Source organism: Pipra filicauda, unplaced genomic scaffold (genome assembly GCF_003945595.2).
Source record: "Pipra filicauda isolate LSUMZ 115617 unplaced genomic scaffold, ASM394559v2 scaffold5_size6683894_pilon, whole genome shotgun sequence".
Classification (NCBI taxonomy): Eukaryota; Metazoa; Chordata; class Aves; order Passeriformes; family Pipridae; genus Pipra; species Pipra filicauda.
Genome location: NW_024104754.1, coordinates 6,119,906 through 6,146,912, shown reverse-complemented (window position 1 = coordinate 6,146,912; position 27,007 = coordinate 6,119,906). Strand labels below are relative to the sequence as shown.

The following is a 27,007-nucleotide window of genomic DNA, read 5'->3' as shown; positions in this document are numbered from 1 at the left end:
AATAAGTTCTTTTTGTGCATTCCTGGTGAAAACTTTAAATATTAAAACATTTTAAGTCTCTTTATAAATTGAAAAAATACATTGAAATTCCACAACTAATTAAATGTGAAGCATGCCCATGAATGGAAAAAAATCAAATTTGCCAAGTTTGATCAAAACATGATCTTTCCAACTGCCGACCGTATAAAACCAGTATGTTGCTTGAAATTTTTGCTTTATTCTATTTTTATACCTCTTAGCAGCAGTAGAAACTAAATGAGCCAAATGTCTTTTAGGAAATTTGTTGTTTTTAGGATAGAGCATGATAGCTAATCAATTCAGTGACACTTAAACAGCCATTCAAGTCCTCCTTTTAATTAAAATAGGATGCTAGAGATAAATTTAAAAGCCATTAGACTTCTGTATCTATTATTCCACCTGTTGTACAGCATACATGTATTTTGTGTTTGGTTCTGTGTTGCCCTTTTTTTTAGGGCAATTAGAAGGAAAAGGCAGCGATGAGCCTCATGGTCTGCTGTTTGTCATCTGAGAATATGCCAAGGCTGCCAGTTTACTTCATACCTCAGCAAGTCCTAAGCAACAGGGGCCCCGGGAGAGCGTTCTTACCCTGCTTTGACTCGATTGAGCCACTTTGTGTCATTCAGTCAAAACCCACAGGTCCTCACACTTGTCCATTCAGTTGAACAAGTTACACTAGAGTGGAGTGAGGAAAGGAGTGAAGAATAAGGGGTGATAAACACAATCTACAGGTAGCTACAGGGAGAAGCGAAGCAATCTTGGTTATACGGTGAGAGTGAAATTGCTATTCACCCTTGGGATTTGAGAGGGGGATTAAGGAATGGTGGAGCATTATTTAAAATTATAGCATTCACTCACGTACTGTTTCAGATTCGTCTTCACTTTGTTTATTGCTTGGATACATGAAGTTGAAGGTTTTTCTTTTAAAATATGAAATTAAATTTAAGTATCAGAACAGTTACTAACACAACTATAATTTGTTTTGAACTTTTTGGTTTTGGGGGTAGGGGAGTATATGTTAAAATATTTGTTGACCAATACAGCTTGTCATTGCATTTAGAGAAGATTTGGATTATTCTGTGTGGTTTGGTGGGGTTTTATATTTGTTTTTTAATGTGTTTTTTTAGTTCGTTGGGTTTTTCTTTATTGTAATTTGATTTCTGAAGAATGAGACGATACTGGCACCTCCATGATTCTACAGGAGAAAACTGAGGGACCTGGTTAATTCAAGATGTTCTTATTCTGTAATAGTGCTGCTCCACTGGTCTTGAATAACCAGTTTAAACCCTTGATTAGTAAAAATCAGATCATGCAAATATATGGATTTGTCCTTAGAGAAGGCTGGAGATACAGCTATGTATAAAAGCTTTTATTTATTTATTTGTATGGCTAGGAATAAAGGCAAGATTTTATTACCCCCTCCATCTTCCCCCCAGGCTGCTTACTGAAAACACAGAAAGGGCAGCTGGCAAAAAAAAAAAAAACAAACATGAAAACTTGGAAAATCTTAGAAACTTAACATCACCTACAGGTTTTTTCTGTTCTGAAGGTCATTTTCCCCCATACACATCCATTTGGGCTCGAGCTTTGAAATTTAAAACTCTGGATGCAAAGAGAATATCATGATGCAGAATTAAATCTTAAAAATGAATTTTATTGATATTTAAACTAAATCCTCTTACCCACAGTCTAAATGAATTTTGAAACCAGTTGCCAAGACAAAGTAAGTCAGGGTAGAGAATATTTTGATGTGGGCAGCAGTGTTGTCTTCTCGTAGTATTTACCTATATTGCTTCAGATGACTGACTGAGAAGGAAGTGATACAGTAACTTTTTATGAAGAACTGAAGTATGACTAAAGCCATAGCAAAACCAGAAAGTTCTGAAGTTACCGGCATCTTAGGGAGGAGACTGTTCTACTAGTCTGTTCCAGTAAGCAGTAATAAGAGAGAAACTGAGTATAAACAGGCATAAAGAAGAAACTGTACAAATGTCTGCACGAGGTTATTTTTAGAAGATTTTTAACAATAGAATCCTAGAGTATGTAACCATGACCTCATTCTCCAGCATTACAGTACAGCATGAGAACTGCAATTACAGAGACACGCAAAAACTGACCAAAACAGAATTTGTATTAAAATTGTAATTTTTGACTGTGATTGAGTTTGAAGTTTGATTTGGATGGGGGATGGTGTACTTCATTAAAAATAGATGCAATATGTTCTCTTCTTTCTCAGAATAATGTGCTGCAAACCCACAAATCAGTAGAGGCAACTCTGACCATCGGGGAAGAAACATTTCAATGTCCCAAAGTTATCTGAACCTCTTCCTTTCTTGCTGCCTTCTTTATGAAAAAAATTACTTGTAGATAACAATGTATTTACAAATTTGTAATACTCATACTAAGCTGACTAGTCATGCCAGATCTAAATATATCGAGAGCAGGGAGAGAAGTTCATCTGACAAGTTCTCAGCAGCATTTTATTGAACACATGAAACAGTTGTTTGCAGACATTTTGTCATCTTCTGTAATTTTTCTTGTCTATTGAGAAGCTATGAAAAATATTATTCTTTAGAGTGGGAATTCTATTAAAAACTAGGAGGAGATACTGCAATATACATTGTTCATTATTAAAGAAGGCACTTGCTATCCTGCTTGCCTAAAGGTTATATAAAAAACAAACAAACCACCTAAAACCATATCTCCAGAGAAAGGGACAGTGGTAATGCCAAGAGGTTAACTATGTCCACAGAATACATTCATATTTAAATATCTAAAAAGACAATAATAAAAGTTATGACCTAATGACTTAACCAGATGCTTCAGTGGCATAACTTAATCTTTGAAAGTCAATGAAACACAGAGTTTGAATTACTTTATTTTTTTCTTACTTAAAAAAAGAAAAAACACAACCCCAAAAACAAACCAAACAACTGAAGAAGCTCTTCAAAGTTCTGTTCATCCAGGCAGCACCACCAGTGCTGCAGAGTAATCCACTCAAGGGCAAAAGCAATTTAATTCAGTAAACATCCTGCTACCATTTCTTGATTTTATTTCTTAACAATTGACTAGACAATACTGCAACCCCAAAGCAGAATAATTATCAGGTACAATTGTTTGTCTTTCAAATAGACAATCCCTCATTATGTTTCTGCATTGCAGAGTGGTTTGAGTGCATATTCAGCCACAGGCTGAGTGCCACATTCAAAAAGCATTTGAAAAGAGACAGAAAAAAATATAAGGAACTAGTAAATGGGTAGGCAAAAGTAATAGAGTTCACATTGCTGGTCAACTCCGGTGTTTGGCCAGGAAGAAGGTAGCTGGTATATCAGAAGAGGGACATGCAGAAACATTGAATGCCTCCACCAAAACCAAAATGCTTTAATCTCCCCACAGTTTAACAGAATTCATACAGTCACATATGCCTGTGAACTCAAACTTGTTTTCATCTCTCCTGTCCTGTCAGGAAAGTAACCATCCTTATATTTTCCTTGTGGTGTCTTCTATATTCACAGCTTCAGAATATCTTGAATCATATCTAACTTCGGTACCACTTAGAGTTCATCCTAGTGACAAGAAAATAAACAGTGGAGTTTCTCTCAACGTACGAGTAAAAATAATTTTCTCCTGTGATTTTAAACTTTTCTGTAGTACCAATTTTTCAACTGGACAAATGTTTCTTAAATAGAATTCGGGCTACTTAATAGCTGTGTGTTAATATCTTCTGAGTTAAATGCCAACCCCAATCTTGCAATGATCAGCCTCTGTAATTTGGTGTCTGCTTACTAAATCTAGTCCAAGGGTTACACTTGAAGATACAGTGCAGCTCAGCCATCTATCTCTAACGCAGCTGTGCCACAGACATGTCCATGTCCCATAAAGTCCTGCCACAACTGATGTTGCAGCTGTTCTCTGTTACATCTGTAGACATCAAGAACTGAGTTCGAATGAATAACAGTAACCAAAAACAAGACTGGAAGTAAAATGTACCTGGTACTATTTGAAGATACAGCATTTAATACTACAGATAAAGAACCAATACTAACATCATTTTAAGCAGTTAGTCTTTACAGCAAGTGTTTTGCAAGAGGCCCCACAGTAAGTGTTCTTACCTTATTTCTAGATTTTTTTCTTTTTCCTTTATTTTGCATTGCTTCTAATTTTTCATTCAAAATGTCAGCAATACCTTTTGCATCTCTGCTGTCTATATATTCCCCAAGAACATTTTTCTTAAAAGAAAAAAAAATAGAGCATGGGTAATATATACCACAATTTTACACTGAATAGAAATCTGTGTACTTTCAGACAAAATTCAAGAGCAATGCAGGGCAGAATACAATGGCTTTGGTAGGCTGATTTATGATTCATGGATATATTTTTGTCTCTGTTTAAACAATGCTAATTGTCTTTACTGTAAGAACCACTCTTAGCTCCTAATTTTCAAAACTACACAAATTTTGTCTTGATCCTTAAAGGAACCTGAAATAGTTACAATTTGCTCACCTATTCAGCTAAGTACTTAAGGTAGACAGCTATTACCAAGTCTGCCACTTTTTTGAGACCTATAAAGCCTCTACTCTTTATTACAGAAAATTTTATTGAATTTGGTGGGTTTGTGTGGAGGGATTTCTAGAATTTCCCATAAAATATTCAGTGAAAAAACCAGTAAAGTATAATTAAGAGAATTGCCTTAACTATCAGAAATCATCGAATACTGAAATCATTGAATACTTTCTCTTTAGCATTAATAAGTTTAAAAAGCTGGCTATAATATTCTTGAAATTTAATATATTTTTAATTAATTTTTTTAGCTTAAAATACATTATTTAAGTCAGAATTACTCTTTTAATATAATCAGATTTCTCCTTAACCAAAATTATATTTCTCCTTAGCCAAAATGAAGTTGTCCACATTTCATTTAGAGAGAGACTGCCTGCTTTTGGGTAGCTGGTGATAGAATTGGTAAAGGTTGAAAAACATTTTGTCACCTAAGACCCCTGCAAAATCAAACCCTTGTCTGTTTAAGCCCACATCTTAGTTACTGTTTTACTAATTTGCCATTAAGTATTACAAAACTGATTATTACTGTTTCTCCAAAATGTATAAATAATGCACTTTAATATGTTACAGAAATATTCTCTTCAGTTTTAATGTGAAATGAAATACATCTACTAACAGTACCTGCTCAGCAACAGGTGACACTTTACCTTTGTTCCTTGGTAGGGGTAAAACTTAACAGTAGGATAGGCTCTGATATCAGCAGTTTGACAGGTCTGACCATATGCCTGACAGTCTACTTTCCCAGCTTTTACTTTTCCTTTAACGGCCTAAAAAGAAATGCTTATTAGAAACAAACTTCAAGTTTCCACTGGTGAGTGTAAGCAAATAACTGGAATAAGCCACCAATAACAGTAAACAACTAAACTGCAGCTAAAAGTAAACAAAAAACCTGTTTCTCAAATCTTTTAAATATTTCAGCATAGTTGCTTGCTTGCTTCCCAGACTGTTAACCTCGTATCAGGAGTCTCTTGTGTTCAGCAGAGCACTCCAGTTCAGGGCAAAGCACAAAAGCACATCACAGCTCCAAAGGTCACCCCATCATAAGTTGAAATCTGTCTCAAGAGAGGGTCTGTGTGTCTGAGAAGGAGGCTTATTGCAGTGCTGTAGTTTTTGGATGACTGCTGAGAAATAAAGTGCTGATAAATAACGTTTTAACCTTTACAAGTATAACAATCTGCTAATACAGTTAAAAACCTACCCTTGCAAGGATCTCAAATTCAGGAGCAAAATTTTGGCAAGGTCCACACCAAGGAGCATAAAAATCAATGACCCAGTGATCTTTCCCATTCAGAACTTTTTCTGTGAAACTCTGAGGAGTGAGGTCTACAGACACTTGTGGTAAATATCTGTGGAAAGGAGGAATAACAGTCATACATTCAAAACTTTAAACAATATCCAAATTCCATTTAAGAAAAGATCCTGAAATTAGGAATATTAGTAGTCTGGAAACCCCTACTTCACATTTTGTACTATAAGAGAATCACCTTTTTAAAAGTGGTAGACAAAATAATAATATGGTCTTCAGGAAATGGGTGGACAGCAAGAAGTATGCTATTTCTGCACATTTTAAAAAAGTAAGATAAAAGATGTAGGAACTTTAACATCTTAAATTAAGCAATACATATACCTAAGTGTTTCTAATTCTTGATTCACATAGTATTTAAATATTTATTTCTCCTAGCAAGCAAAGTATATAAGCAGCTCATGAACAAAGTTTAATGCAGTAACTTACCCCAATGCCCAGCCTCTCAGTGAATAGGAATCTCTGTGCCATCCATTGTAGCTACTGTATTAAAGAGAAAACAAAAATCCAGTTGCACAGTAGTTTGAATTATATTGGAAAAAAACCAACCTCACTCTGAAGAGTGAAGATAAACAAATAAAGAATGTAAATGCATATGTTTTAGGATATATTTCTACCTTGCTTTGAAATCTGAATGAATGAAAGTCTTGTAAATACAATTCAAAGCTACAGAATTAAGGACTAGATGATCAAGAGAAGAAAATTCTATGTCAAGGAAGCACATAACCTTTGATAGCTAGAAGTATTTAGGATTAATGATCCTTGGTAATACTCCAGATTAAACTGCAAGCTCTAAGAAACATGAGAACTAAATCAGAATATTGTAATATTTTCATGTTATGTTCATTCATTACAATAAAACAATTATACACGTATATACATTTCCCTTAATTTAACATTAGAAAAGCCAGACAAACTAGTTACTTGGACAAGGATTTAGTATTTGGACTTTCCAGGCATTGCTTAGTTTTGAAATTTCAGTCTCAGGTTAGAAAAAAAAGATTAGTTCGGGATTCATATCCACTGCTATCATTGATATCAGTGAAAGATATCATATCCACTGCTATGATCCACAACTTCTTAGCAAAGTATTTGTCAACAGTTACCTGCTCAAAATTTGATTTGATAGTTTTTGGTGATCTCTGTTTCAAGACACAAATTTCCCTATCTTTGCAGAAAATAGCTGGCTCATGATTAGAAATTTGGCACTTAACAGTCATATTCACCAACGTAATTGTTTTAAACAAGAAAAAAAATTTTTCTTTCAAGAGAAATTTTTTCTAGAAGAACTAAATAAAAGCAAGCAGTGCAATGCTGAAAGCTACTGAAGTCTGCTATTGCATACTACGATGAAGAGGCATTACAATTTACTATCTGCCAGCATTTAATAGAAGTTCCAATCTGTGAAATAATGAAGCAACACATCTGCTCTTTCAGATGGTTATCTGTCTTTAAAATATGTATGTGCTTCCTGAAATCCCTGGATTTTCAAACTGTACTGTGAAATGGAGGGACAGGCTGTTTGTGGACAGATTTTATTTCCGTTAGAATTTTTTTTGTTAATTAATAATATTTCCACACTAATGACACAGATGAATGGATGACTACATGCAATGGACAATTTTTGCAACGGTGCTAACAGATTGTTGACAGGGAGGATGAGCAGACAGCTACATCACTCTGTTCTCTAAAGATAAAGCTGCAATCAATTACGCCTAGTGGTATTTTTATATTATATGATTTAAATCGTCTACTTTAACAGGCAAATTAGGCAATTAATAAAGAACATGAAATATAAATTAAGATTCTGGTGTCACTTCAAATTACTGAAATGGCAAAATAAAATGACAGTAGTTTGAAGTAACAAAACCAATGGCATCCAGTACAGTAATATCATAACAGCCTATTTTAATAGTTATGATGATTTTAATACACAACAGTATTTGTCTTGTTCCACATCATGTAATGTTTCCCAAACGGAAGCAATGTACTTACTAATATTGATGAGCTGTGTTTGATTTTTGAGGAAAGAGTCTTATTTCAGGATATCCCCGAACACTTTCTTGGTGACAGAAAGAATAATATTTTTGACAATCCACACTGCCTACACTGATTAATCCATTTAACATCTGAAAAAGAAAGAAGAAAACCTACAATCAAATATGTAATCAATACTACTACAATTTCAGTAATTCTTCAGAATTTCAGTCTTAATCACTTAATTAGGGGAAAAAAAATCTCAACAAAACAGACCAAGATTATCACAAGGCTTTCTATTCCTTGTAAAAGGATCACTAGTACCAGAGCCAGCCACCCAGCTGCACTCCCATCATGCACGTATATTTAATATAAGCTGCATCCACATGGCTCACAAGGCACCTACCTGACCCCAAAGGTACCTACAAGTGTGATTATTTAGTAGAAGGAATACCGTGTTACTGTGTTTGCTGTCATAGCATCAGTAACCCTGACAGATCCTGGTACAGTGCAGATGTGCTATCAGTTGCACAGCTGGTCTGTGTCCTGAACACACTGTATTTGTCGCAAAGGCCCAAACTACTTGGCATGGGTGGGGAAGCTGATGATTACTGAATGTGTACTATAGAGCTACTCATGCTTAACAGACATTTCACCAGATATAAAATCCTGGCTAGAACTCTGAGTCAAATTGAGTTCTAAATGTCTCAAAGTCATGGGCTTGTTTCCAAAGCTCTATTTTTTTTCCAAAAAGTTTCTAGTTCAAATTCCTGGAAACACCTCCGGGAATGGTTGTCAGTATAGTAATATTACTTTTTCAAATAAGAGAACACTGTAATGACCTTGCAAAAGAAAAACACCCTCCCCAGTCCCAAAAATTCCATATTTGAAGTACATGTAATTCAGCTAACTGATAATCAGCTTTGAAGTGTATGGGATTTAACATTCATTTATTTTCAGGGAAGAAAACAAGATCTTGGAAAAAAAAAATCTTCCTAATATAGGAAGTAATTAAATTGGGCACGACTGAATTCCTTTAATCTGAAATTCAAGTCAGAGGTTTCACCAAGGTCTCAGTGCTTCCTTCAAAAAGCACTTCCTCAGTGCTTCCTTCCTCGTGATCATAAAGAACACTGGGAACAAAGTGGCAAATTATTTCCACCAATTCTTACCTAATTTATTATAAGTCTTTCTGTCGTATTTTGTTTTAAACAAATGCAGATCTGTTGCCTATATAAAGCACTAAGCACCAAGTAAAGCTAGTTACTCTATAAATTTTCTTAGATATTGGAAAATACACTTGTAACCCACGGGAAAAACTGGATTATAGTATCTATGTATTGAATCTTTTAAAAAAACAAATAAAAACTTTGTATTTGAAACAATATAAAACTGTTTTGTCTGCAATATAAATCTCTAGGTTTTCTCAGCTGACAGTTCTTAAGAAACCAGTTGCATCATCTCAGTAGTTCCCCAGAAGAGGAAACAAAAGCAGAAAAATATTTGAATGTCATTTACCCTGGCCATTTTTTTCCATTCTGGCATTAAAGCCTGACAAGGTCCACACCACGGAGCGTAGAAGTCCACCATCCAGATCTCCTCTCGTTTTCTTCTCTGAACTAATTCAACAAATGTCTCTGGTGTTAGGGAGACAACCGATGGATTCCTAAGATCCTAAATAAAGACAGCTTATGGACATACGCTGTGCAACAATAAGTTATCCCATATCTAGGCCCACCATGTACAAACAGACTGCACCAAATTCTGAGAATGTTCTGTGAAATTTGCTTGCTACTGTGTTAGGGAAGTCTCCACACCACTGAAAAGCACAGAAGCGTTGAAAGTCATCCCTTCAGCCTACAAATCATATGCCTGATTTGTTAAGAAAAGCTATCAAAAAATACATCCAGGCTCCAAAAGAGAGGTTTTCTGCCTTTTCTCAATAAAAAGAGGTAAAAGGGAAGAAATTCAGTTTACATGGCAAGAACGGGCATTATGAAACTTAGCCATGCTATTTAGGCTGGAATGCAGAATACCTAGGGCACACTATGGGCCTCTGAATATCAACTGTAAAAGACTAATCTCCACCTGTTTCTGCATGTGTTTCTTGCACCTGCTTTTTCTATCTGGGGAGAACGGTCTCTTCAAAGAGTGGAAAATAGCCCGTGGATATAGCAGTGAAGAGAACCTGAGTGCTGGAGCAAAGCTGGGTGCCACAACTCCAACAGCAACAATGACCAGTACCAGTGATTTGCAGTTCTGTGGGTTAAGTTAGTTCAAGGACAGCTAAAAAATGTGTAGAGCAGCAAGCAAACTGACAAAAATGTGAACCTCATCCTATGTCAAGGTGTGTATGTGAAGCATTTTCACCTTAAAAATATGAAGTGCTGTAAAATTACTTCCTCTACCCTCCCTGTGAGATGGAAATCATTACTCTTACTTTGCAGATTGGAAGAGATCTTAATTTATTTGCTAATGATCTCAAAGAAATTACTTGACAGAGTAGGGAAATGAGTCCATTAGGTGTCAAGTCCCTGACTGACAGTTGCTGGGTCACTTTTCTTGCCTGAGGTTTTTTCACCCTTTATCTTCCTAGTCTAAGTAATTAAAAAAAAAAAAAAAGAAATCTTAGAATCTTCCAACTAAAGAACATATTTTTTTGGATGAGCTGCGTACAGGACTGCAACAAGCATTATAATTCACATACCTCTATAAACTCCAAGATCTGCTCAGCAGAGTGATGTCCTTCATATTCGTGAACATCAGACTGGTTGAACACAACCGTTGTTGGATAAGCTCGAATGTTATGCTAACAAAACACACAATAAGAAATTGCAGAGAATGATTAGCTTTCTGGTACTCACCTCTAACTGTCATTGGTATTGGTGGCTCATCCATTCAGCTCATCTATTCTGTTTGTACAGTGCAACTGCTCAGACTTACACGCAGGTGGGAATCTGACACCATTAAAATCAGTACAGAGAAGATGCCAGTTGTATTCAGAGATGGCATAGTGTGTTCTCAATTTAAAAACCAGCCAGTAATTCTTTTGCTGTGCTCCACAAATACAAGAATTAATCCATGGGCCCTCTAAGCCTTAAGTTTAAAGCTATTCCCAGTCCTCAGGTGGAAATGTTTGTACTGTATGAATAATTATTTTTTACTATTGAACACAGACACCTCCATGATTTGAATTCTGATTTAGATGTGTGTGAACACATCTAAATAAAACTTGAAAAAGCTTGTCCTTTTTTGCTCATTTTCCACGTGTTTTAAGACATTAAAAAAAACTCCACAGGAATTACTAAATTCTAACACTTCTAGAGTCTTCCAGTAACACTATGAAATCAGAACAAAATGTGACCTATATTTTCTGTAGTGGTTACATAGTTTGCTCCTTTGAAAAGGATTATGATACAAATGCTGGTTCAGTTTACTACCCTTTAAGAAAGTGACATTAAAGGACAAGCATTGTCCTTCATAAGTCCTTGATAAGGACTGCCCTTATCCCTCTACCCCCAGCTAGAAGAAAATAATATTCTTTAAAAGGATTATATTTCTTTACTTTTAGTTCCTGCAGCTTACCATATTGCAAAGCCCTTCATGGACAGTACAGTCTAGTGTTCCAAATTTAAGCTGACCATAAAGATGTTTTGATGCTTTTCTCAGCTCTGGTAACAAAGCTCGACAAGGAGGACACCACTAGAAAACAAAATGCAAGTAAGTCCAATTGCTTTCCCTGCAGCTGGCTCTCAGGAGAATGTTTAAGATTAATAATATGCTGCTTTGACAACAGACTCCACTAAATACAAAGCTCAGTCTAGGAACTAGTGCTGCCAAGGAATGAGGAATTAGAATACCGTCTCATGATCCTGAAGGAGTATCCTTCTAAGATACTCCTTAGTACCTCTTTACATAGTTACAGAACAGATTTTAGAAGAAGAAAAATGTAGATATTAAATATTTACCGGTGCAAAGAAATCCACAAGCCATGGTTCCTTATCTTTTTCAGGAAAATTCTGAGGTCCCAGAGTGATGACATGGGAGTTCACACTTTCTTTGGCAAATGCAACAATGTCATATAAGATCTTCTTTCCTTCAAAGAACAATGTAGAAAGGAAATTTTATTTTTTCCTATGAGAAATATCATTAGAAAACTCTGTGAAAGCAACAGGAGTCTTTCAGTTCCCTTGTCTGATCTTTAAACATGGCTTGCTTAAATAAATTTAACAGGTACTGACTTGCTTTTTCTCAGGAAGATAAGGTTAAACTGTCCAAACCTACACAGGCAAGACATACTGTAGGTGATAGTTGATATTTAGCTAAATATTAAACTGGATAGTTACCCAATATTAGCCAAATAAATGTTTTCTCCAAGACAAAACATGTCTCGGATAAAACAAAATGACTGAATTTTGTGGCTGTGTTACTGCCTTACTATCGCTGGAATTAAAAAGTTACTATTCTAGATACACTTGACTTGGCAAAGGGATTGACACAGTAAAAACTTCAAGCAAAATAAGTAATATTGATAAATCACAGCTATTTAGGTGTAACTGAAGTTCCTGCTCACACAGCTCCAATGGGCAACGATCAAGTATCTTCATACCCTTTGTATACATAGTTGTCAGCAGAAATGAGTTTGTCTTGAACTGAGAATAAGAACTTCAGGGTGATCAAATCTTAAGTCACTGCACAATGACTTTATAAGACTTATTACTCATAATAAGTAATTTTAAACTGTTGAAGCCCTTCAACATAGCTTATAAGAAAGCTTGATCCTTTTGAGTATTACTTTGTCACAAATACTAGAGTGAGATGATTATTGGTAAATGTTCTACATGCTATCTATTTTGTAAACAGTAAACAAAACCATTCAGAAAAAAAGTGTGTACTATAGTCCAATGCACTTCTCTTACACTGTAATCTATACCATTATAGAAATGCTGTATGGATATGACCCTTTCTTGGCTTCCCTGCAGGAGTGGAAATTGCAAAAAGTATATAAGGTTTTTCCTGGCAGCAATCATTAGATGTATGGAATCATCTCTTGCCCTTAGGTAAATCTAATATCTTCTAAGTAGTAAAAAACTTTTTTTCCTTTCTTGTTCATTACAGTATTGAGGTTCTGACTTAATTCTACCAAGCTGTTTCTGATACTGCAGAGGCTGAAAAATGAGAACTTCATCTTATGTAACTGCCTTGTGCCACATTCTGGATGAATTACTGTAAACTACAGTTTTGCTTCTGGCTCCCTTCTTCTTCAGCCAGCATTTTTGAATCCTTTCAGCATTAAACAGTAATATAGTCCCAACTTTTCCTGAAAGGAAACTGCTGTGTTGAAAATGAAAGTAAGTGGTAAAAGTCTCAGTTTTCTTTTGGACAGAAGTTAACAAAGCACAGAATTAGTTCTACTGCAGCGATACATGAAAACAAATCCAAGTTTCTGAAGCTGGCTGCACTGTGTAACTAGCATGTTAAGCCTCTATGAAGGGTGTGCCTTACAGCATTCTTTGGCTATCCTACCCAAAGCAGGAGCTGTCTTGATCAGCTTCTGAGATTTGATTTGTAGGTAATTATGTAAATGATGTTGAAACAGACATCATAATAAGGACTAAATACATCTCTTGGCATCTGATAACTGCTTACCCAGGAAAAATAGAAAAAAGAAAACCAAAGGAAATTGTAAGTTTGTGCAAGGCTACATTACAGTCAGAGGAAAACCAGCAAATATTAAAGCTACAAAACTGTTCTTTGGGAAAAAGAATGCAGTTTGCCAAAGATATTGTCATCTCAAAGGGATTATGTAATGATTTAAAATTGCGAAAGTTTCCCCTACCATGATGAATTTCATAATCTCCAGTTCCTTTTCCTTTGAAGACTGCTAAACAAGGCTGATAGACATATAGTTTGTTGCAGATGGTTGGTGAAGAAAGGCAGTCAAACTTGCCAACCTGTTTAACAGACAGTGCCATTTTAATTAAAGTAGCCTAATTTATATACATTAACATATCCTGAAAGGCAGTAAGAGTTAGGAAAAAAGGTAAAAATATGGAAAAGTAGTAGCCTTTTTATAAACAACAGAGGTCTTAAGACAAACTAGGATGTTCAAGGAAAACTACTAGCACAACTATATTAGGTTGCTTGCTAATTTTTAATTTAAAGGCCACAATGGGGGAATAAAAACTTAACTCCCTTTACCCCCCCCCAATAAAATAGCAAGGAAGCAGAAAGACATCTAAAATAAATGTGACATTAGAATTCTTCTATTCAAAGCAACAATTTTTTTAAAATACATATCTTCTAGACTACTACAAGCCGTAGTCCTTTAGTATAAAGTTTGAATTTGGTTTCTTTTTAAGAAAATGTTCAACATGATCACAGGGTTTTCTGAATAATTAAAAAATATACATACATACATAAATTTGATGTTGAAGTGTTAACTTGGAATTGTTAATTGAATGGGATCTGCAGCAACATTTCCCATTAGAGAGCAGATTTAAAAGACAATCTTTCCTAATTACTTTTAAATATTCAAGCTGCATGGAAAACTTAATTGCTTGCTTTAAATAAAAAACTTTATTACAGAGCTACCATATTATACTGCATCTCTTTCACTACCAGAGGTGGCAGGTGGTAGCAACTGCTAGTAACAGTAAAAACCATACTGACTTGTTCTCAGGATGTAAATGGAATTTAACATTAAACGAGTGAGCAGTCTAACCTGAATATGTTCATCTTTAAGTAAAAATTTAAGTTTCTTAAATTCCTGTACATTTGATTCACCCTCCCCAAACTGGAAGAAAATCAGCCACCGGTGATGAGCCAGACGGTCCTTTAAACCAAGGGGAAAAAAACAAACAAGAAAAACACAAGACAAAAAAAATTAATCCCAATTATACCAACCTGTAAAATTCTTCTGTGTTTTATAAAGGCAAATGCCCAGTTATTCATCTAATCTCCATGTGACCTCCTAAATAAATTCTTTCGTGTACTCCTTCCACTAAACTTCCTTTTACTGCATCACAATCAGGAAAGAGGAAAAAATCTAAGAACAAGCTGGCTACAAGCTACCCTCTATACTTTTTGTTTTCATGTCCATTTCCTATTGTAAAGCATGCTGCTAACAAAATACATTTAAAACAAAATTCTCTACAATGTAGTTAATTTAAAAAATAACCAGAAAGTTACAGTTGCAGAGTGAGTTGCAATAGCAATTTCTGTGGTTTTTATTTTCCTATGAAATTTTCCCCCCTTACTTTCATTGTCTTGCTAAACAACAAAAATAAATGTAGACAAACAATGTTAAATAATTTTGGGTACAGAGAAAAAGAAGTAATTTTCAGTTAAATACTAGGTTCTTGTGTCAACAGGTTTTGAAAACTGTAAAAAAAACCTAAAATATATAAGCTATATATATATATGATATATTTTTATACTAATATCTAATATTATACTATTTATACTATGAAATCTTAATGTACTTTTAAAAAATTACCTCTAATGATGCTGCAGAAATAATTTCAAAGTCTGGTAAATGCTGCATTACCTCCTGATATATTTCTCTGGCATCCAAGGAGTTAAGAAACTAGGACAGAAAGTTAACTGTCTTTATTACAAGGAATTACAAGCATCAACCTGATTGTTGATGATCAGTACTAAAAGTGTCAGGGAAATTATTCTGATTTTTTCCTTTCCATCAACTGGAGCATGCAGTTAATAATATGCTATTTGACCAATTTCTTTTCCATACAAATAACTTCACAAACATCACTCTCAGAATACTGCTTTTTAGCTCATTTGCCTACAGTATTAAACTCAAAAAATTGTATTTTGTCAAGACAAGGACTAAAAGTCTGAAATTCAAATTTCACGCCAAACCCAACAGTCAAGTTTATAAAATTTCCAGTCTAGTTTTACAGCTTTCCTTAACTGCAATGCACAGATATTTAAGTTTCTGTAATTTCTAAAATTTCAGAAGTAATATGAATCAGTAAGTCAGAGCTGGTAAGTTACAAGGTTCAAAGTAGGTAGGTTATAATTTCCTCCTTTGAAAGAAATAGATAACAGTAGTGACAACAAAGGAACAACTGTGCCTCAAACAGAAATGTCTCCCATCAATTAAGAACGTTAAAACTACCATACAAATGTAGGAGGAGGTTGTAATATTAAAATAGAGCTGAGCAGTAAAATCTGTACTGACAGACACTGTAGGAGTACTTTTATCACACGTCAGATAACAAATTTTTGCTAATATTCAATCTAAACCTCCACTGGCAGAACTTGAAGACATTTCCTCTTGTCCTATGACTTTTTACTTGGCAGAAGCTATCCTTTTTACCAGGATAACTGGGTAACAGCTTTAGAAATAGCTCTTGGGCCTGTCACACAGCACACCCTACCCCTGGATTCCCACAGCTGCTCAGGGAGGCTCCTGAGGAGGTGGCTTGGCAGAGCTACAGGCTGCTGCTACTGCAGTGTACTCCTGTGCCCTCTCCCAGCACACCAGCAAACTGGAGACTACCTCCAGGATCACTGCCTGAGAAGACAGGAGGGATATAAACTCACAGCAGAGCAAACAAGCTTAGAAGAAATAAGAAAAAAATATCTTTTCAGTTGTATATAATCAGTGTGAAAATGATTTAGACATTCCTTTAACATGGTTATCACTTTATCTAAATACAGAATGAAAAACAACTCATACCAAAACACCTCCTTTCTCTTTGTTATTTATGGTGGCTCCAGGTGGAAAGTATGCAGTAGTACTAGATGAGACATCTAAATTATCACAAAGCTCACCCTGGGTGCCACAGTCCATCCAGCCTACATTAACAAGACCTTCCTGTAATTAAGAAAAAAACAACACAAACCAAAAACAAGTGCAAAACCAAAGCAAAGTATTTTTTAATTCCAGGTTCAGAAATGCTTTTGAAAATCCCAGCACAGGCAATTATATACATTTAGAAAATGGAAGAAAACCACACTGTAATTCATTAGTTATACTCATTCATATTTTATGAAATTCTTAAAAAAATTTAATGTTATTTCAATAGCTACTAAGTCAAAGTATTTTACTTCTCTAAAAGTTAATGGATGAAATCTTGGTTCCACTACACTCAGTGAGAGTTTTAGCTACAATTTGACACTTTCACTTCTGTTATTTTGTTTTAAATATAACAGGTAATGCTTTCAAAGTGAAACACTGCTTACCAACATGCCAGCTAGCTTAAGGCGTGTTTGGTAACTCAAGCAATCTGTAAAATAAAAACAATTTATTTACAAACATAAAACTTTGCCTTCTTAATGTAATAAACCTACTCCTGCTTAGAATTACCCTTTCCTCCCTCCAAATGTGACCATTTGTAAAGGCATGCTTCCTAGCTGTTCATCCAGTATTTCAGTGACTTGGAGTTGTAACACCTAGTAATGAGCACTTAATGACTGTCTATGCTAAATTAAAAAAAAAAACATGAATAATGTTCTCTTGCTTCAACATAGAATTCTCATTTTAAAAATGTTACTATTTTATTTGCTATACTGAGACTGACCTTTAAAATTTGTTAATCAGTGTTTAAAAAAATAAATCCAAGAGGTATCTACACACTGTCTTGGAATGATATTTCAATAGAAATATCCATTTTCTGTGATACAAATAATCGCCCACTATAATAAATACATCACGTGCTTTAATTACCCATTCAGACTTTGAGCAGTTACCTTTGGATGCAGATTTTTTTTGAAATAAGAAGATGCATCTCCTTAACTGAACCACAGCTGAAAAATTATTAACAAGAAGGCTGCAACTTGAAATCAAGCTATTTACAAATGTAAATCCAAGACTGCAGCTCTGGTTATTCGGTTCACAGAACAAAGGTCTCTTCATAAGGCTGAGAAATCTTTGTTTGTGAAAGGTGTAGTGCATTTACTTAGCACTACCAGCTAACCAAGGAAATGTTCTCATATACTTTATACTGATCCCAAAAAAGCCAGTGACAAACGGCTACAAAAAATAATGTGAATCTAAACTCTGCCATGAAACCAGCGGTAAGAGCCAGTTACTATGTCCAAACCTAACTTAAGTGAAATTATTCAGCTAAATTTTGAATACTGGTGGTTTAAAGGGGAGATACATCCTTTCTTCTACTCAGCTATCATGACAAGCTGGCATGTACCTATGCAATATCTGTCACTTGAGCTTCAGCTGGAAACTGAAGATAGAAGTTTTTACTACCACTTCCCTTCCTGATGGGTTACACTTGAGTGCTGCTGCTTTAATGACTCAAGGGACATTACAGAAGCACAGTAGCATAATTTTTCTATTAATGTCCCTTTTGTCAAAGTGCCTCTAAAACGGAGCTTAAATGACCCACAGTCCAAACACTGTGATCACCTAAGATGTTTTACCTTTTTTTTTGGAAGCAAAAGGTATTATGCCACTGTCAACAAAAGTACTTCTTTTTCTGTCACCTTATTTGAAAAGTATTTAATATACCTACCCCCACGTTCAGCACAGAAGGTGATCAGCCAACCAACGCCAGAAGCAAATGAAGTTTCGATAGCATTAACAAAATTTCCTAAGAGTGAAACAATTTGCATGAGTTTGTGACTAGTTAAATGTGACTAGGAAACAAGGTTTATATTAGCAAATTACATAAACTGTTTTTAAACTCAAAAATAAGACTTAGCAACAGTTAAAAGATTCAGTGATATACATAATTCTGCCATATTTGGTATTGTAAAAGTAATTTCAAGAACAGCCCCCCAAGCAAAATCCATGAACATTACCTGCCCATAACTCAGTGACTGTGCTTGTAACATACTGCATGGCAAAGTTCTTTAAGCTCTCTTTTGACCTGTCTCCATAATATTTCACTGGTTGCTATAGAAGACAAAGAGTACAGCTTATAAATTTAAGAAAAAAAGAAAATGAAAAAAAAAATCCCAAAACCTACTGCGTTTTTATAACTGTATTATAACTGCAGGACCACTCCCCCCCCATCCCCTCTAACCTCTAACTGTTCTCTCCCTCCCATATTGCAATGTTTGGAATTTAACCTTAATTTGAATTTTGTAATGTGATTTCTTTCCAAATGCAGCCACATAAGGATAATTTAGCCTTAGAAACACCAACTCCCAATGATTGTATTTCTATTTAAATAAAACTTGCTCCACTTAGCATTTAACCTCTCAAAACTTCTCGTTGTCAAAATGTACCCATCTATTCAAGTGCAATTTGTACACCAGCCCAGCACCACTACTTAACAAGCAGCTGTAAAGAGCAACATAGATAATGCAGGTAGCATGGAGGAAACCTCAGGGAAGGAATTTCCAAGTTTCTTTAGGCATATGGTCATATTCTTTAGACTCAAAACCACAGACTATGCTTTGTATTTGAAAAGTCCATTACAACACTGTAAGAGAAACTGTTCAAGGAGACTTGTTGCTTTGCTATAGCACTGCTGCTCACACTAGCTTCCTGAATCAGAAGTGAGATGTTTCACACAAAAATGACTCAGAAAAACCATTCTAAAACTATACTATCACTTATGTTATTATATATATATATTATAAATTATACATATTAATAAGTATATATTTTAAAGTTCACTTTAAAAGTTAAATTTATTAGAGGGAGTGACATATTAAAAGGAAGATCTTTATATAAATCTCTATGACTGAACAAGTATTAAAGAAATACTGTTCCAGATTTCATTTTAAAAACGCTTGAAATTTTATCACTCACCATTCCAGTTTTGAAAACATACAGACTGGGGTAGCTGTTAATCCCTTTAATTCGACAAAGCATTCTGTTATCTCCACAGTTGACAGCTCCAATGCGTATTACTCCATCCATCTCCTTAGCAAATTCTCTCCACTGGAAAAAAAAAAAAGTAAAAATAGAGGCTATTTTGCTATCAAGATATAATGAAAATCGAGCACATGTTTTACTTCTGCCATTCTGAACTGTTGTCTTTGGTTTCAGATTCAGTGTAAATATCCACTTCATTAAGTTTTATGCTACTAAAAACAATGATTTTTCAGAGTTAATTTACTTGTACATACCGTAGGTGCTAAATCATGGCAGTGGGAGCATCGAGGAGAATAAAAATTCACAAACCATAGTTCTCCTGAGTTAACAGCAGCATCTAGATGGAGAGAAGAAAATGATAGGTAAGTCATGCACATCCACAATATAGTTATATCTTGACTTACATTTTTACTATACTGTATTCCCCAAAAGCTGTACTAAGTATTTAAATGTCAGGCACAGTAACAGTAACACAGATGAGATAAAGATTGTATCTCGCACATACTGTTGTAGGCAGGTGCACAAAAGTCACATTTGAGAAGCTATCAGCACCCTGACTTTCAGCATCTGTTCTATTAATTAAGAAAAAAAGTGCTCTCCGCAGATTAATCTAGATGAAATGTGTGATAGTTCAAGTCTGGTTACAAAATACAAGTTCTAGAAGATTTTTACCCACTGAAACTTTCCATTTCCTTATATCACTTTATGTATTTAGTGGGTTCCACCTGGCAATCTTTCTATGTAGAATTTGTGTCTAATATGCAAAAATCCAATTTAAAAATCCAAGTTAATATGATTACTAGAAAAATCAGGGGAAACATAATTAAATACTCTTTCTTATGAAAGAAAACAACAGCAACAAAATATATACCCAGAGCAGTTATCAGCTTGAATTACATAGCTTTCAACCTTTCCAATTTGGACATAATTTTTATAGTGGATTTTCTAATTTGTATTTGCCTATATTAAAATAACCTCACAAAAAAGACAATGAAGCACTGTACAGGCTCTGCAAATTAATCAAAGCAAAACCAGGTTCCCAGGAAATAGCATCATGAGGGTCTGCTAACAGAAGAATTTACAAAACTAGTTCAACATGTAGATCCAGTCTGTACAAAGGAAACTGTATTCAAAATGCAGATGAAAAATCACACAAAAATCTAATATTTTTTCTCTCTAGTCTCTCTTATTTATAAACAGCTTTAATTTTAAAAGAAAAAAAAGGACAATATTCTCACTGAAAGTGTTATCTTTCCACACTTTGTTTTACTTGGCTGTATTTTTTGTATCTGGTATCCCCTTCTGGTTTTGAACCTCTTGTGCAGCCTCTTGTGCAAGGCACAAGTGACTGGATTTCGCAGAAAAAAATGACAGAAAAGTTCTATCAAGTGCATTTTCATACAAGAGAAATAGCAATGGTAAATTAGGAGAAACAAAATTTTAATTAAAATTATGTCCTTTTACAGATCTCACAAAGTATCTTTCAAACTTAATCTAAATTTTTTATCGATACTGATCTAGTTGCCAACTAGCATTTATCAGGAAGCACTGAGGGAGTTTTTTTTTTTTTGTTTTCTCACGTGAAGATGATTTTCTGAGAGGTTTTTGTATAGATATGTAATAGAAGCCTACAGATACACAGCTCAACATATAAAAATTGTTACTCTGGGTTGCCATGTTGTCAAGCAGACAGTCATTTATTTAAAACTTACCAAATTCTCCTCTATCCAATGTTATAATTTCAGGATCATCATCATAAATACCTGTTAAAAAAACCCAACAACTGCTTTTTATTTTTCCATCTCTAAAACAAAGAAACAAATAGTCATCTTATTCACAAGACAGAAAACAGAAGACACTAGATTTGAGTTGAAATACTAAGCTGGCAAAGACAGTTTTTACAAAAATGCTATATTTGTTTAGTAATATGTAACCTTAGTTTAACCTCTTGCTAACTCCTGCACTCTCATGCTACAAAAGCAACTATCAGAACAGAACAGAACAGTCCTTTTGGTATTTTAGCAGACCAACCACTGAGCAAGCAGAGAATTATAACTACCGCTGTTACGGCAAGAGCATTAGAAATAACATCAACCAGCTGTCAGATTAAAATTCGAGAAGCTTCAGCTCTCATTGGGAGGTTTATGCAATGTCCAGAAGCCTTCACATTTTCTCTCAGCCTCTGGTTATTTAAACGTTTAGATCACAAAGGTGCTTCAGCCACAAGCTTTTCCTCTGACAGAATGTATAAATGCAGTGGAATGAAGTGGACAAAATAAAAGCAAGGAAGGCAAAGCTAACCAGTCCCACCCAGGGCATCACTACAAAACACTACTACTTCAACTACACAAGAAAGGCAGCACAAAGTTACCAAAAATACTATTACACCATATTATATTATGCTACTATGGTGACAGATCTTTTACAGTACCTAACATGGTGAGATGTCATTTCACCTGAGGTATACAAGGATTAAATAGAAATAAATAATGAGAGAAATGAATTTCTACAAGTGACAAGGTACTTCTAACTATCCATTTATATCTCCTGTAATATAATATATATACTCACCCATATATATATATAAAGTATATATATAAATCTATATTTTAATATATACACAGACATATAAAATATAAAATAGGCGCTCTCCAAAAGACTGGTTAATAGACATTTGAGTATATTGTTTTTTAATCAAGCAGTGCAACTTAAAGCAGATAAAATTTCTTAAATCTGTTTATCTGAAGAACTTTCAGGATAACTTCCATATTTTTTGTGATAGCTGCAACATTGGTTTATTCAATTTCAGTTTTCACAGACATGAATTTCTTAGAGATTGGGACATACTAAATCGAACTATACCAGAAAAAATTATTGCCAAGGTGGAGTTTCCTTTCAGCTCTTTATTTGATCTCAATCAAACCATGTTCCTCAGCTTCCTGTTTTAGCTTACTTGTGTTACAGAAGCTCTGAGAACTGTTTATTGCAGCCTTTCCCTATGACTACCTAAAATTTTTTGAGACAAACATTAAATAAATTGGTTTTTTTTCATTTTCTGCTACCTCTTTACTGATCTCTAATTGTGTAACTTCATATAAAATAGGCTGGACAGTGCAAAAATCTCCTCTCAAAGTCCACTTGAAGAATACTTTATCTAAACAAAAAAGGTCCTTCTGCATTAAAAAGAATCCTGCTGAAATTTAAGTGAAAAAAAGTCTTTGCACTTTAAAAAAAATAAACGAGAAGTTAGATAACCTATAAAAAGGTAAGCAGCAGGAACAAAAGGCTAGGTAAATAGATTATTACATTTCTGAGTAGCCATTAACAGGGTAAATAAAATATTGGGTCAGCAGAGAGAAAATGACAGCTACAGAACAGACAGAAATCTGGAGAGGATACATCAGAAACACATAACAAGATCTGACATTACATTCACTGGTGACTGTTTTAAGCAAATCACAAACATACATCATAACCTACCAAAATCATAGCGATAAAAGTGCCAGCTTTCATAACGACCTCCTTGCTGCTGATCTTCAAGACCCTTCTCTCCATATTTATCATACTTCTTCCGTAGATCTTCATCTTTAAGTACTTCATATGCTCTATTTATTTTCAAAAAATTTTCATGTGCATTTGGATCATTCTATGTAAAGAAAACTATAATTAGTAATTAATTAATTAATAAACCGTGTAATGCTGAGAAAATAAACTTTGGGAATCTGACTTATATCCCTACTAATGATGTCAGCTGTGATAGAAGCAGACATTGCACAGCAATCTCCAAATAAACTACAGTAAAGTTTTCTTTTCCTGAAGACAGATGTGTTCTCGCCTTATTTCTTCATCCTCACTAAACTACCAACTGAAATACAAAGTGAACTGGAAGGAGGCTGTAACATTCTCCAGTGATCCCTCTTCTTTCAACTCTCTCTCTACAATGGAAGAAAAAAGTATTCAAGAATGAAGACTTACCATTTGCTCTATAATCTTTCCCACTCCCCCAGAATCCCCACTCATCAAGTTCAAAATCTCTGCTATAAAGACAGATTCATCCCTTCTGTCTTACAGTGTAGACAGATGCCCCCTTTTTTTATTTAAAAAACATTCTAGCTCTAGGTAGCTTTGGAATTAGAATGGTGAAAAATCTGCAGACGTATTTTGAACCCAAGTTTGGGTTCTGTGCCGGTGCAGTGTAACAGTGGTGTGCAAAATCCGCCACTCTCCCACTCTTTCAACTTCTGCTTACATGTTTCATTCACAAGACACTTTTCTTGAAGATACGTGGGAAATTAATTACCATTATGGAATTCGTCTAACAGCTTCATCTTCTATATATCATCTTTAATGTTGAAAATAACCTGTTGAAAAATCTTTAGGAGTATCTGCATACTTGGAAACTACAGAATCTGACCCAAAATGTCATTATTTTGAAGGTATCAAGGTAAGGAAAACAAAATTTGCAGTTAATAGGTCCAAGTTGGCATTTCTAACTTTGTTGACATTTGCCTTTCTCTTCAAGCTCTGTTAGAGGCCCCAACATAGACTATGAAGGCAGGCCCTGAGCTTATATGGAATACTGCTGTCTTTTAGGGCTCCATGCAGGTACAGTTGTACATATAAAGATCTAAACCCTCATATTCCTGTGAATTTCTGCTTATTTCAAGTCATTTTGAGGAAAAGGTGATGTTGTTTAGGTTTAAAAATGATTTCTTTGCATTTCAGAAATATGGTAGCACAGACTGAGCCGTTTGAGGTCCTCTCTCTCTAGTCTACAGCTCTTTATAACCTCCATCATTATGCCTTGTCAGTCCCAAAATCTCTGTTTTGTCCTATCTGATACTTAGAGACTGATGTCTCAGAAGAGGCTGTTGTTATTTGCTATTTAGATGAGACTGGATGGTAGGGAAACAGTAAGTTTCCCTAAGCTAAATGGAAAGAGAAACTCATCATTACCAACAAGGTAATACAGTACACATGTAAGTTTTCCTCTATTTACAAAAATAGAATTGAGAATTAAAGAATCTTGACTCTCTTTACTACAGCAGTTTAATACAGCCCAAATTCAACACAACTGTGAATGACAAGTCTATCCCTTTTTGTAAATTTTCTCTGCAGAAAATCTGAGTTGAACAACGTTATCAAGAGGTTACATTACTTCACAATAACAGAGAAACCTTTTAGATAACAGCGCTTTTTGTTTAAACATTAAGATCACAGAATAAATCACAGCATATTCTGAGTTGGAAGGGACCCACAAGGATCACTGAGTCCAGTTCTTAAGTGAATGGCCCATACAGAGATCAAACCCACAGCCTTGGCGTTATTAGCACCAGGCTCTAACCAACTGAGCTCCATTAACTCTACAGCTTTGACTTGATAAAGATGTAACTTACCTGATTTTTATCAGGGTGCAACTTTAATGCCAGCTTTTTGAATGCTTGTCGTATTTCTCTACTACTTGCTTCTTTGGACACTCCAAGTAAACTATAGTAGTCCTGATCAGTGCACACAAGAACTATTACACATACTAAAACCAGCAATAAAGATCTTTTGAAATATCTAATATAATCTCCTTTGGATGCTAAGAACTCCATTATGAAGCCTTTGGAAATTTTACACGTTCTGATTCGAGCAGGCTTTGGGAAGAGGCTCCAGTAAATCTGCCAATGTTCAGAGATACAGGTGTATTTACGGCAGAGCTCTTCAAAATGCTGGTTGCTCTACTTCATGTCATAACTTGCAAAAGTTACAACCTATAAGAAGAGGGGGAAAAAAAAAATCAAATAATACTTATTCAATAAATACAGGTCAGTAACGAGCCTCACTACCAGCTTGTGCAGACTGCACGTGAACACTGTTGACGGCTAATTACCTTCTTTCTGAGGACCACACAAGTGACAAACCATCTCTTCATTGTGAATGAGGTAATCACGCAAAGCTTCACTCAATTACAATAATTGCCACTCACCTGTATCACATTAAAAAAGGCGGGTTTAGCAGGGCTCACTTTTCCTTCCAACTCACCTCCAGTAGCGCGGAGGGGCATTTCTTCTGCCGGGGCCGGGTGGCTCTGAGCCCGCCGAGGGGCGGGGGCTGCTCGCCAAGGAGACAGCGGACGCCCCTCCAGAAAAAGCCGGGCGGGCGCCGGAGGTCGGAGCACTCGCGACGGGACCCGCCGACGCCGGAGGTACCGGGGCCGGGGGCGGCCGGGCCGTGCGGGAGGGAGGCACCGGGGCCGGGGCGGGAGGGAGGCACCGGGGCCGGGTCGAGGCTGCCGCCGCGCTCTGCCCTCCCCGCGGGCGCGGTGCGATGCCGAGCCAGCCCTGGGGAGCGATGCGGTGCCGACGGGGCTGCGGGAGCCGCCGGTGGGAGCGGGCCGGGCGCGGAGCAGGATGGGATGGCAGCGCGGTCCCCCCGGCGCCGGCGGAAGGGCGGCGGGATCCGGCTCCGGGCCGGAGGCGGGCGGGGCGGCTCCGGGGGTGACGTGGCCGCCGCGCCCGCTTCGGGCCGGGGGCCCGGCCCCTCCCGGTCGCTCCCTGCGGGGCGCCCCGGGCCTGAGCCCGCCCCCGGCCCGCCCCTGCCACAGCCGCGCCGCCCTCGGCGGCCGTGTCTGCTGTAGGCACAGCGTCCCCGGGGATCAGCCGCCGGTGGAGGGGGCCGGGAACAGAGAGGTGCCGGTGGTGGAGTTGAGGAGAGCTCGCCCCAGGCTCTCATCCAGTCCGTGCCCTGAGCCCAGACCGCACCCGAAGGTGCCTCACGAGTCCCTACAGCCAAGGGGCCCGTGTCCCCACGGGATTCCCCGCAGCTCGAGGAGCTGCCTCGGCCCCGGCAGGGCTGGGGTGGGGAGCGGCTCCCTCGGGCGGGCCAGGGCCTGGTGGTCTCCTCTGCGGGCCCACTTGCCTTGCCCGGCACAGGTCGACAGAGGCAGAAATGTCCGCAAACAAACAGGCCTAAGGCGCTGCCAGAGACTTCTCGGTGAGGGCAGAGGGCGGCGGACCAAGGACACGCAAAGAGTAATTGGGGATGCTGGATCCCTGCTGGAAGGCACTGTGTGCTTGGCCTCTCTGGGATCAGGCTGACAGCCCAGTCCAGACGAGGGTTATGAAGGGACTGAGCAGTGATTGGAGGTTGGGGAGGACTTCTTTTACAAGTTCAGATAGGGTTGAGAGCTATTAAGCTCTCAATAACCAGTTGTTGCTGTTTGTGGAGGCAAAACGTACATGATTTTATAACCAGGGCCCAGAAAGCAGGTTCTCAAATACATATACATTGTAAGAAGTCTTTGCAAGAATTTTTTGTTTCGAAGATAATTCTGGGTTATATTGCAATTCTTATAA

The 27,007-nt window shown here is 36.6% G+C and overlaps 1 protein-coding gene across 1 annotated transcript; it reads right to left on the bottom strand.

Annotated features, from left to right (window-relative positions):
* Positions 1 to 1,651: 1,651 nt before the first annotated feature.
* On the bottom strand, positions 1,652 to 26,147 carry DNAJC10 (DnaJ heat shock protein family (Hsp40) member C10). Its single transcript, XM_027731517.2, has 23 exons — positions 25,695 to 26,147; positions 25,064 to 25,423; positions 23,148 to 23,313; positions 21,380 to 21,430; positions 19,922 to 20,004; positions 19,602 to 19,733; positions 18,644 to 18,737; positions 18,355 to 18,432; positions 17,069 to 17,112; positions 16,563 to 16,700; positions 15,357 to 15,446; positions 14,583 to 14,693; positions 13,698 to 13,812; positions 11,827 to 11,954; positions 11,444 to 11,560; positions 10,566 to 10,667; positions 9,377 to 9,532; positions 7,877 to 8,010; positions 6,311 to 6,364; positions 5,777 to 5,924; positions 5,226 to 5,345; positions 4,131 to 4,247; positions 1,652 to 3,584 (listed from the first exon to the last, which is right to left on the bottom strand). Exons 2-23 carry the CDS (start codon positions 25,262 to 25,264, stop codon positions 3,573 to 3,575), a joined length of 2,391 nt encoding a protein of 796 aa, XP_027587318.1. The 5' UTR covers positions 25,265 to 25,423; positions 25,695 to 26,147; the 3' UTR covers positions 1,652 to 3,572.
* Positions 26,148 to 27,007: the final 860 nt, after the last annotated feature.

Bases quoted from the DNA above. Each gene is read 5' to 3' on its own strand.
- DNAJC10 (XM_027731517.2), bottom strand. From the start codon at position 25,264: ATGGAGTTCTTAGCATCCAAAGGAGATTATATTAGATATTTCAAAAGA. The intron at 15,447-16,562 runs GTATGAGTTGTT...TTTCTGTCCTAG, and splicing joins AAGAGAAAGGAGGTGTTTTG to TTTCTTAACTCCTTGGATGC. The intron at 13,813-14,582 runs GTTAGACTGCTC...TCTGTTAAACAG, and splicing joins TTAAAGATGAACATATTCAG to GTTGGCAAGTTTGACTGCCT.